This window comes from Oncorhynchus keta, chromosome 29, assembly GCF_023373465.1.
Source record: "Oncorhynchus keta strain PuntledgeMale-10-30-2019 chromosome 29, Oket_V2, whole genome shotgun sequence".
Lineage (NCBI taxonomy): Eukaryota > Metazoa > Chordata > Actinopteri > Salmoniformes > Salmonidae > Oncorhynchus > Oncorhynchus keta.
In genome coordinates this window covers 24,415,159-24,430,453 of record NC_068449.1, presented here as the reverse complement: position 1 = coordinate 24,430,453, position 15,295 = coordinate 24,415,159, and the positions used below count along the sequence as shown (strand labels likewise).

The 15,295-nt window shown below is 43.0% G+C and overlaps 1 protein-coding gene across 1 annotated transcript; it reads left to right on the top strand.

The window, feature by feature from the left end:
• Window positions 1–539: 539 nt before the first annotated feature.
• LOC118362553 (heat shock 70 kDa protein 4L-like) lies at window positions 540–15,029 on the top strand. Its single transcript, XM_035742974.2, has 19 exons — window positions 540–928; window positions 2,358–2,415; window positions 2,556–2,696; window positions 2,961–3,083; window positions 3,244–3,343; window positions 4,854–4,987; window positions 5,269–5,513; window positions 5,610–5,686; window positions 5,966–6,117; window positions 6,273–6,379; window positions 6,516–6,649; window positions 7,206–7,402; window positions 8,177–8,251; window positions 8,339–8,482; window positions 9,081–9,206; window positions 9,337–9,444; window positions 9,641–9,760; window positions 13,841–14,002; window positions 14,121–15,029. Exons 1-19 carry the CDS (start codon window positions 822–824, stop codon window positions 14,301–14,303), a joined length of 2,493 nt encoding a protein of 830 aa, XP_035598867.1. The 5' UTR covers window positions 540–821; the 3' UTR covers window positions 14,304–15,029.
• The last annotated feature ends 266 nt before the right edge of the window (window positions 15,030–15,295 follow it).

The following is a 15,295-nucleotide window of genomic DNA, read 5'->3' as shown; positions in this document are numbered from 1 at the left end:
TCCGCCACAGTGTTATCAATGGAATGTGATACAAAACGAGGCAACAGTGTGCTTTAGAACCATGTTGATGCCTTGGAGCTGTATGGTAGTCTGTTTGGAGTGTATATCCAATTGGATAAAAAATATATAATAATAATATTATGTCCCCCCCACTTCTAAAACCAAAATTGTGCCCCTGATATTAAGGACAGGTAGTGGAAATAATTATTATACTGTAATAATTTACACCAGTAGCCAAACTATATGTAGTGGTCTGCAAATTGCATTTACATTTTGCCTAATGGCATGCTTCTCATGGCAAACTTCACTTATCCCTATACCAGCAGACAATGCCCTACCTACACTGTCACTCATGATGTAAAGTCTGGTTCTCTTTCTAGGATTTCTAGATTTTTCTTTCAAGGATTTCTAGATTTTTCTTTCGTAGATGCTCTGTCGCACCAATCAAATTCACCTTTGGTGACATGTAACCAATAACAGATAGCAGAGGGCGGGTTCTAGAGGCATTCGCGACTGCTCTTTGCGCATGTTTGCTTGGATTACCGGTTGTTACGATTGAAATTGAGAGAATCCTGTGGACATTTTTCCTCCCTGGGATGAGGTTGAGTGAGTTGGCTATAAAGATTTGCCTTACATAATAGCTAGTAGCCTAATTCAGTTAGAAATATAAGAGCAAACTGTCTCAAATATATGCTGAAAACGAAATAAATCATTTAAAATAGCCTACAGTCTCGCATAGTGGAATATTTTATTTTCTCATTGGAAAGGTGTCAAATGTCAATCGTTACGGAAAATTGCGCAAACTAACAGCTACACTCATTATGTCAGTAGTAGGTATTGATGTGGGTTTCCAAAATTGTTACATTGCTGTTGCGAGAAGCGGCGGGATTGAAACCATTGCCAATGAATACAGCGACAGATGTACACCGTAAGTATACCATTGACATCTTATATATAGAATGTGATTTTTCTACATAATGTTTGTGACTGGATGCTCGCTGTAGCATACCCTGATGGCGTAGTGATAAAACAAATGCTCCAACAATGGATGCTTCGTGTGTTATGATGAATATTTTACATTTTGGATGACATGACATTGGGTTGTGTTTTTTCTTCCATGTAAATTTATAGTAATATTTGCAGTTTTGGTTATTACTACGTTATAACGTCTCCATTGTCAGAAGTCTTTGTTGCATGTTCATTTACCTAATGACCTCTTAATAATTGCAGCCGTCTACGTAGTGCTTGGAATGTGGCCTTTTTAGTTTCATTTGACACTTTTCGATCATATTCTGTGATATGATATTTAATGCATCGTCATAGCCTATATCGACATTGACCAAATTGTTCAGTGTTAAAATATATTGTATTAAATCTCATCTCATATAGTTTTTTTAAAATGAATATCCCTGCATTACTCTAGTTTTCAAGTAAGCTTTGTTGTGTTGTACTTTTTTATTCAAAGCGCATCATCTAAATGTATAGCTCATTTTATTTCTTGCGAGTGTCATTGCATTTGCTGGGAATTGACTGCTGTCATACATTTTTGCTCTCAGACGTGAAAGTACTGTATGACAAATTCCCATATGGACAGAATCATTTGTACAAGGTAAATATAGGCTATAGATGGGCTGCTTGTAGGCCTACTGTATGTAGCGTATGTGAAAATGACTATCACACACAAATGTTATGACATTGGATTAGGTGACTGTGAATACATTGGCATTTAGTTTACACCAATTCCTCTCAAAACTGCAATCTTCCCCTGCTCCTCCTAACAGGCCACTATGCAAGGTGCACCAATACTCTGCGTGAGTGAGAAGGAATGTAATGACCTGGGTTTTTATTACAGGATGTTCTTGCTCAGCCTCATTCACAACTCATTTTCCAAATAACTTAACATCTGACATCAGACCAACTGCATAGCCCACAATCACAATGCCAATTGGGCATAACCTCAGACATAACATAGCATTGCAGTGTACAGCTCTTATAAAATTAATTTGATGAGGAGGAGAAGGAGGGGGAAGATGGGTAGGTGGAGCAGAGTAAGACCTTCAATACCAGTTGACGGAATTGAGCCTTCCATTCAAGGAACCTGGATCACTCTGTGTCAGCAAGACAATGCAATGAGCTGATGGAGGAAGTGAGTCAGTTAAATTAGTTTAAAAAGTGATATTTTAAATGCGGATCTTCCTTACACTTTGAAGGTGAACTGTTCTGTCTTACTGTCCTAATTTGTCGTTTCTTCATAGAAATTCACTTAATAATCTGCAGATGTTCAACCTCCATTGCCTACTATTAACCATTAGGCCTATATTATATTTTTGATGTGTTTATTTGTTTTGGTTCCCCAGGGCTTGGGTGTCTCTGGCCTCCAAAAACCGAACCATTGGAAATGCAGCCAAGGGTCAAGTAAGATGATCAAATGAGAACAGTTTTTATAATGTAGTAGTATTATTGTGCAAATGTAATTTTGAAGATCACTACTTTTTTGGAAATGGTCAAATTGGTCAGCATCAGATCACATGACTAAAAAAAACGATTTATTTCAGATTATAACCAATTTTAAAAACACAGTCCATGGCTTCAAGAAGTTCCATGGCAGAGCGTTTGACGACCCATATGTCCAGGGGGAGAAACCCAAGTTGCCTTACAGCTTGCACAAGCTGGCCAGTGGCAACACTGGAATCAAGGTAACACCACTGTAGACTTTTCCACTGTGTTCCCTTTTCACTGCACTCCATTTGGAATATGTTCCCTTTAGCTCCATCACCCCAAGCTCCATTGTCATCATGTAAATTACTGTTGTTATTTTGCTCAATTGTTTGTATTTTCCAACGTGTTTGACCTCCAAACCATCTTTTTTAACCAGCACTGACACCATCAAACCTCCTCTGGTTTCAGCTGGTTTTCATATTGTCTAAATAGTCTCAACTAAAACTGTGTCCCATTCATAGGTCCGTTACCTGGATGAGGACAAAGTGTTCACAATTGAGCAGGTAACAGCAATGTTGCTGACCAAGCTGAAGGAAACTTCTGAGAGCTCTCTGAAGAAGCCAGTTGTGGACTGTGTGATCTCTGTGAGTGACAACAATATATATATCCTGTAAAACACTGCAAATGAAACTAGTCAACGTAGTATCAATATGCTACACGTGACTATACCTTGATATTAGCCAAAGTCGTTTTTTTCATCCCATTTCAAATGTATAATTTTCTAACAAGAGTTTTGTTTCACAGGTCCCAAGTTTTTTCACCGATGCAGAGAGGAGGTCTGTGATGGACTCCACCCAAATTGCAGGGTTGAACTGTCTGCGTCTGATCAATGACACCACGGCAGGTCAGTGAATCCCACAGAGTCATCAAGGTCATATTCTGTGATGGATATGTCTATAGCACAGGAGGTTGGTAGCACCTTAGTTTGGGAGGAGGGGCTCGTGTTAATGGCTGGAGCGGAATTAGTGGAATGGTATCAAATACATAAAAAACATGGTTTCCATGTGTTTGATACCATTCCATTTGCTCCGTTCCAGCCATTATTATGAGCCGTCCTCCCCTCAGCAGCCTCCACTGGAGATTTATTGGTGGTAGTTGTCTAAATCATTCATGTGTATTTAATTGTTTCACATTATTTCCACCAACAACTTTAGTTGTTTAGGAATATCATTATCCCAAAATAGGCTGGAGTTCCCTAGAGACAGCTGTTTTTCAAGTCGTTGTTTTCCCACCTGTAATCAGCAGGCACTGACATTCACAAAGTGTACTTGAAAATGCCCTTTGTAGGATCAATGTATAGGCCTATAAGCTGCACAAACATATCATTGTATAAAAAAATATATATTTTATTGTCACATACACTGGGAAAGTGCATTGAAATGTGTTGTTTTACAGGGTTACCGTAGTAGTACAGCACCTCTGGAGCAAATTAGGGTTAAGTGCCTTGCTCAAGGGCACATTGCCAAATTTTCCACCTTGACAGCTTGGGGATTCGAACCACTCTAACCACTAGGTAACCTATTACGTTATATTAGGTTTAGGCGACCAAAATGACTTGATAAAACATACATTGCTTCTAGTAATTTCCATCCACTAAAATGCTCTTATTCATGCAGTGGTGTAGGGTTAGAGCAGGTGTCCCCAATTACATTCAGCCGCTGGCTGATTCTTTTCTTGAGCGGATGGTCGGGGGGCCGGAACATAGTTATACATTATTTGTACACTGCAAATTGACTGCAAGAAACTCCAAACAGATATAGTATTCGACAAAAACAAAATAATTTCAAATCTTGATTACATTGGGATACGATCACATGTAATAATAATAATAAAACGAATACATTTCATTTGTATAGCGCTTTTCATTAGTGTTCTCAAAGCTCAAAACAAATAATGATAATAAAACAAAATACAATAAAAACATCATACATTTAGAATCAGGGCATAGCAATAGTAGGCTAGGTGCTAAAATGACATTGCAGATTAGGACTATAAAATAGTCTGTAGAAATGTGTTTCAAGACCCGTTTTAGAAGTTCAAGTTGATGGAGCGGCTCACAGATGGTCAGGGAGAGCAATCCTTAGAGGAGGGGCAAGGGAGTAGAAGCCTCACTCCCCATAGTACAAAGACGTGTCTTGCGGACTCAAAGTAGTATGCCTCTATTTATGCATGGGAATACTTAGGAAAATATTTCCTCAATTAAAATCCCTTTACGCTCATTTCCTGGTGATTGTACAGTCTTTTATGTCCAAGAACATTGTTTTTATTTGATTGATTTTTTTTACAAAGTTTGCCTCTTTTTGAGGAACCCTGCATTAGAGTGTCTGTCTCAATTTGTTGTTTCTAAATGGCAGTGGCCCTGGCCTATGGGATCTACAAGCAGGACCTGCCCACCCCAGATGAGAAGCCACGGAATGTGGTGTTCGTGGACCTGGGACATTCATCATTCCAAGTCTCCATATCAGCCTTCAACAAAGGCAAACTTAAGGTGGGTTCTTCTTCCTAAAGTAGCAGAGGCAGTCTATCACTATTTATCACTATTTCTCACCTGTATTTTTCTTTATCTCTTCTCTTTTTTTTTCTCTACTGTGTTATTGACTTGTTAATTGTTTACTCCATGTGTAACTCTGTGTTGTCTGTTCACACTGCTATGCTTTATATTGGCCAGGTCGCAGTTGCAAATGAGAACTTGTTCTCAACTAGCCTATCTGGTTAAATAAAGGTGAAAAAAAAAAAATGTAACCCCTAATTGTCTGGTCAATTAACCAGGTACTGGCCACAGCCTTTGATCCCTACCTGGGCGGGCGTAACTTTGATGAGGTACTTGTGGAGCACTTCTGCGAGGAGTTCAAGGCAAGGTACAAGCTCAACGTGAGGGAGAACCCCAGGGCTATTCTGCGGCTGTCGCAGGAGTGCGAGAAACTGAAGAAGTTGATGAGTGCCAACTGCTCTGACCTTCCCATTAACATTGAGTGCTTCATGAATGACATTGATGTGACAGGCAAGATGAACAGGTACACATATGGATTTGTGACTCCTTTGTTTAGCTTCCTATAGAGATGTATATGCAATAATAATCATTCCACTTTCCCCTTTCTTTTCTTTTTCAGAGTCCAGTTTGAAGAACTGTGTGCCCCATTCTTGATGAGAGTAGAGGCGCCATTGAAAGCAGTTATTGAACAATCAAGTATGTCATTTTTATCAAATCTAATTTGATTTAGTTGATGAACATTCAGTTATAGAGGCAGTACATTTTAATTCAATAGTAAAACAGAAAATGTATTATTTGACCCTGTGTGTGTGTGTGTGTGTGTGTGTGTGTGTGTGTGTGTGTGTGTGTGTGTGTGTGTGTGTGTGTGTGTGTGTGTGTGTGTGTGTGTGTGTGTGTGTGTGTGTGTGTGTGTGTGTGTGTGTGTGTGTGTGTGTGTGTGTGTGTGTGTGTGTGTGTGTGTGTGTTTTGTGTCAGAGCTGAGCCGGGATGAGATCTATGCAGTGGAGGTGGTAGGAGGAGCCACCAGGATTCCTTCCATTAAAGAGAGAATCTCCAAGTTCTTTGGCAAAGATGTCAGCACCACACTCAACGCAGATGAGGCTGTGGCACGGGGCTGCGCTCTTCAGGTGCTCACCTCCCTCTCCTCTTACAGTGTTTGAAACCTCAGCCATCTATTTTATAGGCAGCTGATGAATAATTTGCTGGAATATTTGGTGTGTAACAAAGTGATTGTGTGTTTGTGTCCTTGTTTTGGTGTGTGTTTGTTTATGTGTGTGTGTAGTGTGCAATTCTGTCCCCAGCGTTTAAGGTGCGTGAATTCTCCATCACTGATGTGGTTCCCTTTCCCATAACCCTACGCTGGAAGTCCCCCACGGAAGATGGAGTCGGGTAAGGGCACATACTGAGCTGGCTCTATAGAAAGAAACGTTCATTTGTGGGTACTGTGTTGTTTGTAATAAGATGCGAAGACATTACAACACAGGGATTTCCAGGTCCTCATTCAACACCACTGTCTGTTCTACAGAGAATGTGAGGTGTACAGTAAGAACCATGCAGCACCCTTCTCCAAAGTCATCACCTTCCACAAGGACGAGCCCTTTGACTTGGAAGCATTCTACAGCCTCCCACAAGAGCTGCCTTACCCAGACATCAGGATAGGTACACCTGCTTATTCAACTAAGCCCTCTGCAGTTCATAGAGGTCTTCTTTCATCTTTGATGTACCTGTTCAAGGAATTGGAAGGGGGTCTCACTGAACGTAAAATATTTAGCTGTTACACCCTGGCTGGCACTGAGCTCTTCTGCCTTGAGATCCCCTTACAAGACAGCTACTATATGTCTGTCCTGTGGTTGGCCATTTGCAATTGTTTCTTGGTGGCCTACCTGATGACGAACATTTAAACCATATAGTGGGGGTCTCCCACCTGGCTGATAATTAGGACAGGCTTAAATTTCCCATGGAACATTGCGTCCCTATGACTCACGGGAGTCATTTACAGGGCAGAGCTGTGTGTGTGTCTGTGAGAGTATGTGTGTATTATAAGGGGGTCTCTCAGGTGCGATTTCAGTTTGAAAGAAGCGCAATGACTAGCTAATCAGATCTCATCCTCCTTCCCCTGTCAATTCTCCAGTGTGTTTGTGTAATTTCATGTGACTCCATCAGGTGTGACATTTGAATGTCTCTCCACCTGCCTCCTCCTCTCTGGCTTTCTCAGGGCATTTTTCTGTCCAGAATGTGGTGCCCCAGCCTGATGGAAACAGCTCCAAAGTGAAGGTCAAAGTGCGCATAAACGTGCATGGCATCTTCAGTGTTTCCAGCGCCTCCCTGATCGAGAAGCAGAAGGGTGAAGGAGAGGATGTTCAGATGGACATGGACGCCACTGTGCAGAATGAAGGAAGGCCAGAGGACCAGGTAACGGAAAGAGAATGAGTGTGAAGTTTTCACCTGAATTTCACTCTATTTTAAGATTTAAGAACGCATGTCAAAGAAGCCGTTGTTTAATCTTCCCATTTGAATGTCTTATGTCTAAGACATAGAGCACTGATATGACTTCATGTCTTTACCTGTGTGGTTATATTTACTCAAGTCCATTTTCTCTCTATTCCTGGCTCTTGAAGCTGCACCCCTTTCCTCCCATTGAAGATGACATCTATAACGATATGAACTATATGTGGGAGGTTTTGTGGTCTGGTCTCATCTGTGGAGCACTGGTCTCATTAAGGTTCATCACATTGAGCCTGAGAGAATGCGTATGTTTGTATAACCGGGCTTGGCAGTGTGTGACGCCAAAGGATACATGGAGCCAGTGGAATAGCTATTAAGTTGAAAATACGTTCCACGTCTTCATAGCTCTATCCTTCATAGGCTGTGCTGTGCCTGTGTCTGCTATAAAAATCATCCTCCACTCCTTTGATATGATCAGTATGTCAGTGTATTTGAATGTGTTACTCATACAGATTATAACATTCTAATTGGCATCCTTGAATAGTAGATAGTTTGATTACGTTAACAGGAGGGGTGTGCTGCTTGAAGTAAGCTGATTTATATAGACGTAGGTGTAACATTATTAATTACATTACTAAGGTGTTCCATAAGTCAAAGCTACTGTAATTAGAGCAGGAGAGCAGCCAAGCGTTGATTTTAAGATTCAGGTGATGTTGCTGTGAGAGTGTCCTACTGTCGCAGACTAAAATGCAGGTAGACCAGGAGGGTCAAGGCCAGGGGGACCAGCTGAATGAGGACGCCAGCTCCTGCAGTAAGGTGAGTCCTTGAATCATACGAAACTATAATTACACTTCAACTTTTATGTCTTGTGAAGCATAAAACATTTTAAATTTCCCAACAAAGAACGGAGTCCCTGGTGAGAAGCAGGACCCAGCATCAGGGGGAAGCAAGCCTAAAGTAAAAGTGAAAAGCACTGACCTTCCGATTCTGGCCAATACCATCAGACAGCTGGACAGGGGGGTGCTCAATGACTTTGTGGAGTATGAGGTAAGTCACTCTGAAGGCCCCGACTCCCCAGCAGCTGAGTCAGATTCTCATCGAACCAAGAGAAAAGACTTTCCGTAATGTAAAACTTACCTGCCTTGTTTAGTTCAAAGACATAAAACACAAGTAGTAAGGGTTTCTGTAGGAAGATGAATCATCTGCAGCTTTGGAACTGTAAAGGCATGTTCTACATTAGTTGTCTCATTCACATTTTATCTATGTTGTACACTTCTTCAAAACTGGCAGATGATGTAGCTAACGTGCCCTATATTTCTGTGTGGCCGCCTGGGAGTGGGTATTAGAGGAAGCGGAAGGCTGATTTTGGCTCTCATTGTTGCCGATGTCAGTGTGCTGCTAACAGTTTAGCCTCCTTCACTGTCCCTGTCCCCATACCGGGCTTGATCCTCTGCTTCACAGCACACATGACAGCCCTCCTTGAAAAGATGCTAATTATTGGAGCTATACAAAAGGTACCCATTGGATAGCTCCATCGGTGACATTTCAAGCTAGCTGTGTTGTGAGCTTATGGCATGTGAGAGTGTCCTACTGTGTCCTCTGTTACACGTGTCTCACTTTGTCTCTTCCTCTCTGTGTCCCTCAGGGCCAGATGATCGTCCAGGATAAGCTGGAGAAAGAGAGGAATGATGCTAAGAATGCTGTGGAGGAGTATGTGTACGACCTGCGGGACAAACTGTGTGGCATCTATGAGAAGTACACCACAGAGGAGGTAAGAACCTAGATGAACAGTTTCCTTTTAACAAAGAAATAAATACGGCCACATTGAACACAGAATAAGTCTTTGCAATACATTATGTGTTTGCTGATACCTGTTTTGGCCTTTCTCACCTTTCAAAAAGGACAGTAATCGTCTGACACTGATGCTCGAGGACACAGAGAACTGGCTTTATGAGGATGGAGAGGACCAAGACAAACAGGTCTATGTGGACAAGCTGGAAGATCTCAAGGTTAATGTTTATTTAGCATAAAGGATTTATATTTCTAGCCTCTGCCTGCACCAGTCTGCTATTATAGCAGTTCTGAAATCAGGAGAAAGAAACATGAAGAATAAACAAATATATTTGGGGCATTTAGGTGAACAGCCTGAAGGTTTAGGAACGTGACTTGATTTGAGCGATTTATTTGATTGATGTCCTTTTCCAGAGGTTTGCCCAGCCCGTTCATGACAGGCACAGGGAGCAGGAAGACAGGCCGAGGGCATTTGAAGAGATGGGCAAGAAGATCCAACTTTATATGAAGGCTGTGGAGCTTTATAAACAGAAGGTAAAACTGGAATCTTTTTATCTTATAGTTCAACATCCTTTCATCCTTGAGCATCTTTGAGATCTCTTAGTTTTTTGGATAGTACTGAAAGGCATTGAGGGAGTTATTTTACGCTGCCCGTGTTGAACTGGGCAATGGCCCGTCATCAGGCGATAGCGGGGAGGGAGGAATGCGCTTCTCAAATGGAACAGTAATATGTGCTGCTTGGTCATGTTGTCAACAAGGCAGTATGGTGCAACTTCCAGAAACATACACCTCTTTTCCATAAAATAAATGTTTGCATTTTCAAATTAGTTTTCATTGAGAAGACAGATAAACTGTTTTTCTCAAAAACAATCACTTTTTCGTGGGAAAACAAAGAATCCTATTAAGTACTGCATGTGCTTAATTACATCACTTTTGTTTTAAGCCGACTTCACCATCAGACAGAGCGGGGCACCTGGCTCGCGCCCAGGAGGCAGCCTGGTTCCAAATCGAACGCAATCAACTTTCAGCCATTGCATAATACATCTACACAGGCGCCTGGGTGGGATTCATCGAACCCCCTCACACTTTAGAAACATTTAACCCATTCTATGATTAAAATGGTTTTGCTCCTCATTGGGAACATAGTTTCTGTGGAGTGATGTCATTACAGCTCAGTATAAGACACTAAGAGACAATTTATGCTTGATCAGAAAAAGTGGTCAGAGGCGTCATATGGATGGTGTGACGCAGTTGCGGAGCCTCCAGAGGTACGCAGTACTGCATCGCTGTGAGCCTCTCAGATCTTGTAACAATGCGGAGGGCTCCGTATAGCTCCGCACTGTCTTGAACGGTTGACCGTAGGTGAGGGCGCGAGTTCCTGTATAAACACAAACTCACTTCCTTGACAACTTCCTTCACAACAGCTCTGCACTGCTCGGCGAAGCACAATAAATATGAATGCCCTGACTTCTGCACAGACCATATCACCGTAAATGCAGATGACTTCGTCAACCATTTTGAAAAGAAGGTCGACGACATCCGATCCTCGTTTGCTAAGTCAAACGACACCGCTGGTTCTGCTCACACTGCCCTACCCTGTGCTCTGACCTCTTTCTCCCCTCTCTCTCCAGATGAAATCTCGCGTCTTGTGACGGCCGGCCGCCCAACAACCTGCCCGCTCGACCCTATCCCCTCCTCTCTTCTCCAGACCATTTCCGGAGACCTTCTCCCTTACCTCACCTCGCTCATCAACTCATCCCTGACCGCTGGCTACGTCCCTTCCTTCTTCAAGAGAGCGAGAGTTGCACCCCTTCTGAAAAAACCTACACTCGATCCCTCCGATGTCAACAACTACAGACCAGTATCCCTTCTTTCTTTTCTCTCCAAAACTCTTGAACGTGCCGTCCTTGGCCAGCTCTCCCGCTATCTCTCTCAGAATGACCTTCTTGATCCAAATCAGTCAGGTTTCAAGACTAGTCATTCAACTGAGACTGCTCTTCTCTGTATCACGGAGGCGCTCCGCACTGCTAAAGCTAACTCTCTCTCCTCTGCTCTCATCCTTCTAGACCTATCGGCTGCCTTCGATACTGTGAACCATCAGATCCTCCTCTCCACCCTCTCCGAGTTGGGCATCTCCGGCGCGGCCCACGCTTGATTGCGTCCTACCTGACAGGTCGCTCCTACCAGGTGGCGTGGCGAGAATCTGTCTCCTCACCACGCGCTCTCACCACTGGTGTCCCCCAGGGCTCTGTTCTAGGCCCTCTCCTATTCTCGCTATACACCAAGTCACTTGGCTCTGTCATAACCTCACATGGTCTCTCCTATCATTGCTATGCAGACGACACACAATTAATCTTCTCCTTTCCCCTTCTGATGACCAGGTGGCGAATCGCATCTCTGCATGTCTGGCAGACATATCAGTGTGGATGACGGATCACCACCTCAAGCTGAACCTCGGCAAGACGGAGCTGCTCTTCCTCCCGGGGAAGGACTGCCCGTTCCATGATCTCGCCATCACGGTTGACAACTCCATTGTGTCCTCCTCCCAGAGCGCTAAGAACCTTGGCGTGATCCTGGACAACACCCTGTCGTTCTCAACTAACATCAAGGCGGTGGCCCGTTCCTGTAGGTTCATGCTCTACAACATCCGCAGAGTACGACCCTGCCTCACACAGGAAGCGGCGCAGGTCCTAATCCAGGCACTTGTCATCTCCCGTCTGGATTACTGCAACTCGCTGTTGGCTGGGCTCCCTGCCTGTGCCATTAAACCCCTACAACTCATCCAGAACGCCGCAGCCCGTCTGGTGTTCAACCTTCCCAAGTTCTCTCACGTCACCCCGCTCCTCCGCTCTCTCCACTGGCTTCCAGTTGAAGCTCGCATCCGCTACAAGACCATGGTGCTTGCCTACGGAGCTGTGAGGGGAACGGCACCTCAGTACCTCCAGGCTCTGATCAGGCCCTACACCCAAACAAGGGCACTGCGTTCATCCACCTCTGGCCTGCTCGCCTCCCTACCACTGAGGAAGTACAGTTCCCGCTCAGCTCAGTCAAAACTGTTCGCTGCTCTGGCTCCCCAATGGTGGAACACACTCCCTCACGACGCCAGGACAGCGGAGTCAATCACCACCTTCCGGAGACACCTGAAACCCCACCTCTTTAAGGAATACCTAGGATAGGATAAAGTAATCCTTCTCCCCCCCCCCCCCCCCTTAAAAGATTTAGATGCACTATTGTAAAGTGGCTGTTCCACTGGATGTCATAAGGTGAATGCACCAATTTGTAAGTCGCTCTGGATAAGAGCGTCTGCTAAATTACTTAAATGTAAATGTAAATGTAAATGCTGCATGACCAATGCAGACGTCAGATTGACCATGCAGCGCCTTTAAAGCTCAGTGTGAGATGCAGTGAAATGAAGCTGAGCCCATTTACAATACCTCTATTTCTCTGTGAACTACTACAGTCAAGTTTTGAGAATGACACAAATATAAATTCTCACAAAGTTTGCTGCTTCAGTGTATTTAGATATATTTTGTCAGATGTTACTATGGAATACTGAAGTATAATTACAAGCATTTCATAAATGTCAAAGGCTTTTATTGACAATTACATGAAGTTGATGCAAAGAGTCAATATTTGCAGTGTTGACCCTTCTTTTTCAAGACCTCTGCAATCTGCCCTGGCATGCTGTCAATTAATTTCTGGGCCACATCCTGACTGATGGCAGCCCATTCTTGCATAATCAATGCTTGGAGTTTGTCAGAATTTGGCTTCTTTGCTGCCCTTCTTGACACCAGGCCATCCTCCAAAAGTCTTCGCCTCACTGTGCATGCAGATGCACTCACACCTGTCTGCTGCCATTCCTGAGCAAGCTCTGTATTGGTGGTGCCCAGATCCCGCAGCTGAATCAACTTTAGGAGACGGTCCTGGCGCTTGCTGGACTTTCTTGGGCGCCCTGAAGCCTTCTTCACCTTGGCGCTTCTTCGAACTCAATCATTATAACAGAGTGATCTCCAGCCTTGTCCTCGTCAACACTCACACCTGTGTTAACTAGAGAATCACTGACATGATGTCAGCTGGTCCTTTTGTGGCAGGGCTGAAATGCAGTGGAAACGTTTTTGGGGGATTCAGTTCATTTGCATGGCAAAGAGGAACTTTGCAATTAATTGCAATTCATCTGATCACTCTTCATAACATTCTGGAGTATATGCAAATTGCCATCATACAAACTGAGGCAGCAGACTTTGAAAATTAATATTTGTGTCATTCTCAAAACTTTTGGCCACGACTGTACACCGCTGCTCTGTTGGGATTGTGCTAATTACTTTCCTATTCCATATGCAGGACACCTCTGATTTCCTTGTTTAGTCTTATCAGTCCTCTGGGGCCTGTACACACTTTTCAAAGCTAGTTAGGTCATTGTCAAAGTAAAGTAATTGAGCAATTGTGACACTATTGTGACTTAGTCTGTCTCTGGGTTTAACCCAGGATGTATGTAATAAACCATCTGTGACATTTTTATTAATTGATTTGTTTGTGAGGGCATAGACAAGGTGATTTACTTAATGAGACAGAGGTGTGCCACCTCTAATTGTTTTGTTTCCTATCTACACTCAGGATGAGCGTTACCAGCATCTGAATGCTGAGGAGATGAGAAACGTGGAGAAGTGTTTAAATGAAAGCATGGCCTGGATAAACAGCAAGATGAATGCCCAGAGCCAACTCACCATCGCCCAGGACCCAGTCGTCAAAGTAGCAGACATAATTTCCAAAATACAGGTGTGTGATAAGTGTGAATGATTTGACCATATGACATACTATTGGCCCATCGTCACAAGGTACTGATTATTTTACTAATACTGCATCCACCTATCTTCCACATATACCTATACTTTAGGAACTGGATGAAGTATGCAACCCAGTTGTCAACCGGCCGAAGCCCAAAGCAGATGACGTGTCAGAGGAGAATGACGAGAGCAACGGGGCCCATAACAGCCCAAGGCAAGGAGCTGGCGGGAGGGGAGTGGCAAAGGGTAGCAACCAGACCAAGCCTCCTTCAGCAGAGATGGAGATTGACTGAGCCCCTTTGCCAAATATCCTCTGCTACCAGCACTCTAGCTCCCATCACACCATTTTGACAAGGTCTACCCAAACATACAGTACAAAGTGTATCCGGGACCATTTTTCCATGTCCACCACCACTCAATGGACTGTTTTGTGCATTTGTGTTCAGAGTCCCCCTGTTCGATTTAAAAAAAACTTTCTCTACTATGTTACAACTGTGTGCTCCTCCCTCAGAGGTTAGACAATACCTTATATAGTCATTAACTGTAAGATTAGATATAGATGAAAACAACTCTGGCTCTCCTGAAAACAGTTTTTCCTAACCATACGTGTTTGCATTTCAAAAGGCCCATAAGCATCAGATCTCTAAGGTGACTCTTACTGCACATAAGCTTGTAGTGGAACATAAGTAGAATTACTGTCTGAACAATCGCTATGGCTAATTAAACTATTAGTAAAATATGTATGCAATAATACATATTATATATATTTGTATTTAATATATGAATTTGAAAGGATGTCTGTATGCCTAGATACTGTAAATATTATTTTAGTAATTTAAACTGGCCAGTGCCTATAGTTGTGTATATAGAGGATACATTCCTAGTGTTGTTAGCAAAGAGAGAAGAGCAATGGGCTGGATGCCTATTCCTTTACTTATTTTCATGCATTTCCATATTTTGAGTCATGAGATTTAAAGACGAAAGTAATAAATGTATAAATAAATAAATGTATGCACTTGCTCTGTATAAGAGTGTCTGCTAAATGACTAAAATGTAAATGCATTATTTGTCTTTAAGACAAACATTGTACTATTTCATTCCAGAGAGGTGCAGCGGTCTAAGGCAATGCACCTCAGTGCTAAAGGTGTCACTACAGACCCCTGGTTTGATTCCAGGCAGTATCACAACCGGCTGTGATTGGGAGTCCCATAGAGCGGTGCACAATTGGCCCAGCGTCGTCCGGGTTAGCGTCATTGTAAATAAGAATTTGTTCTTAACTGACTTG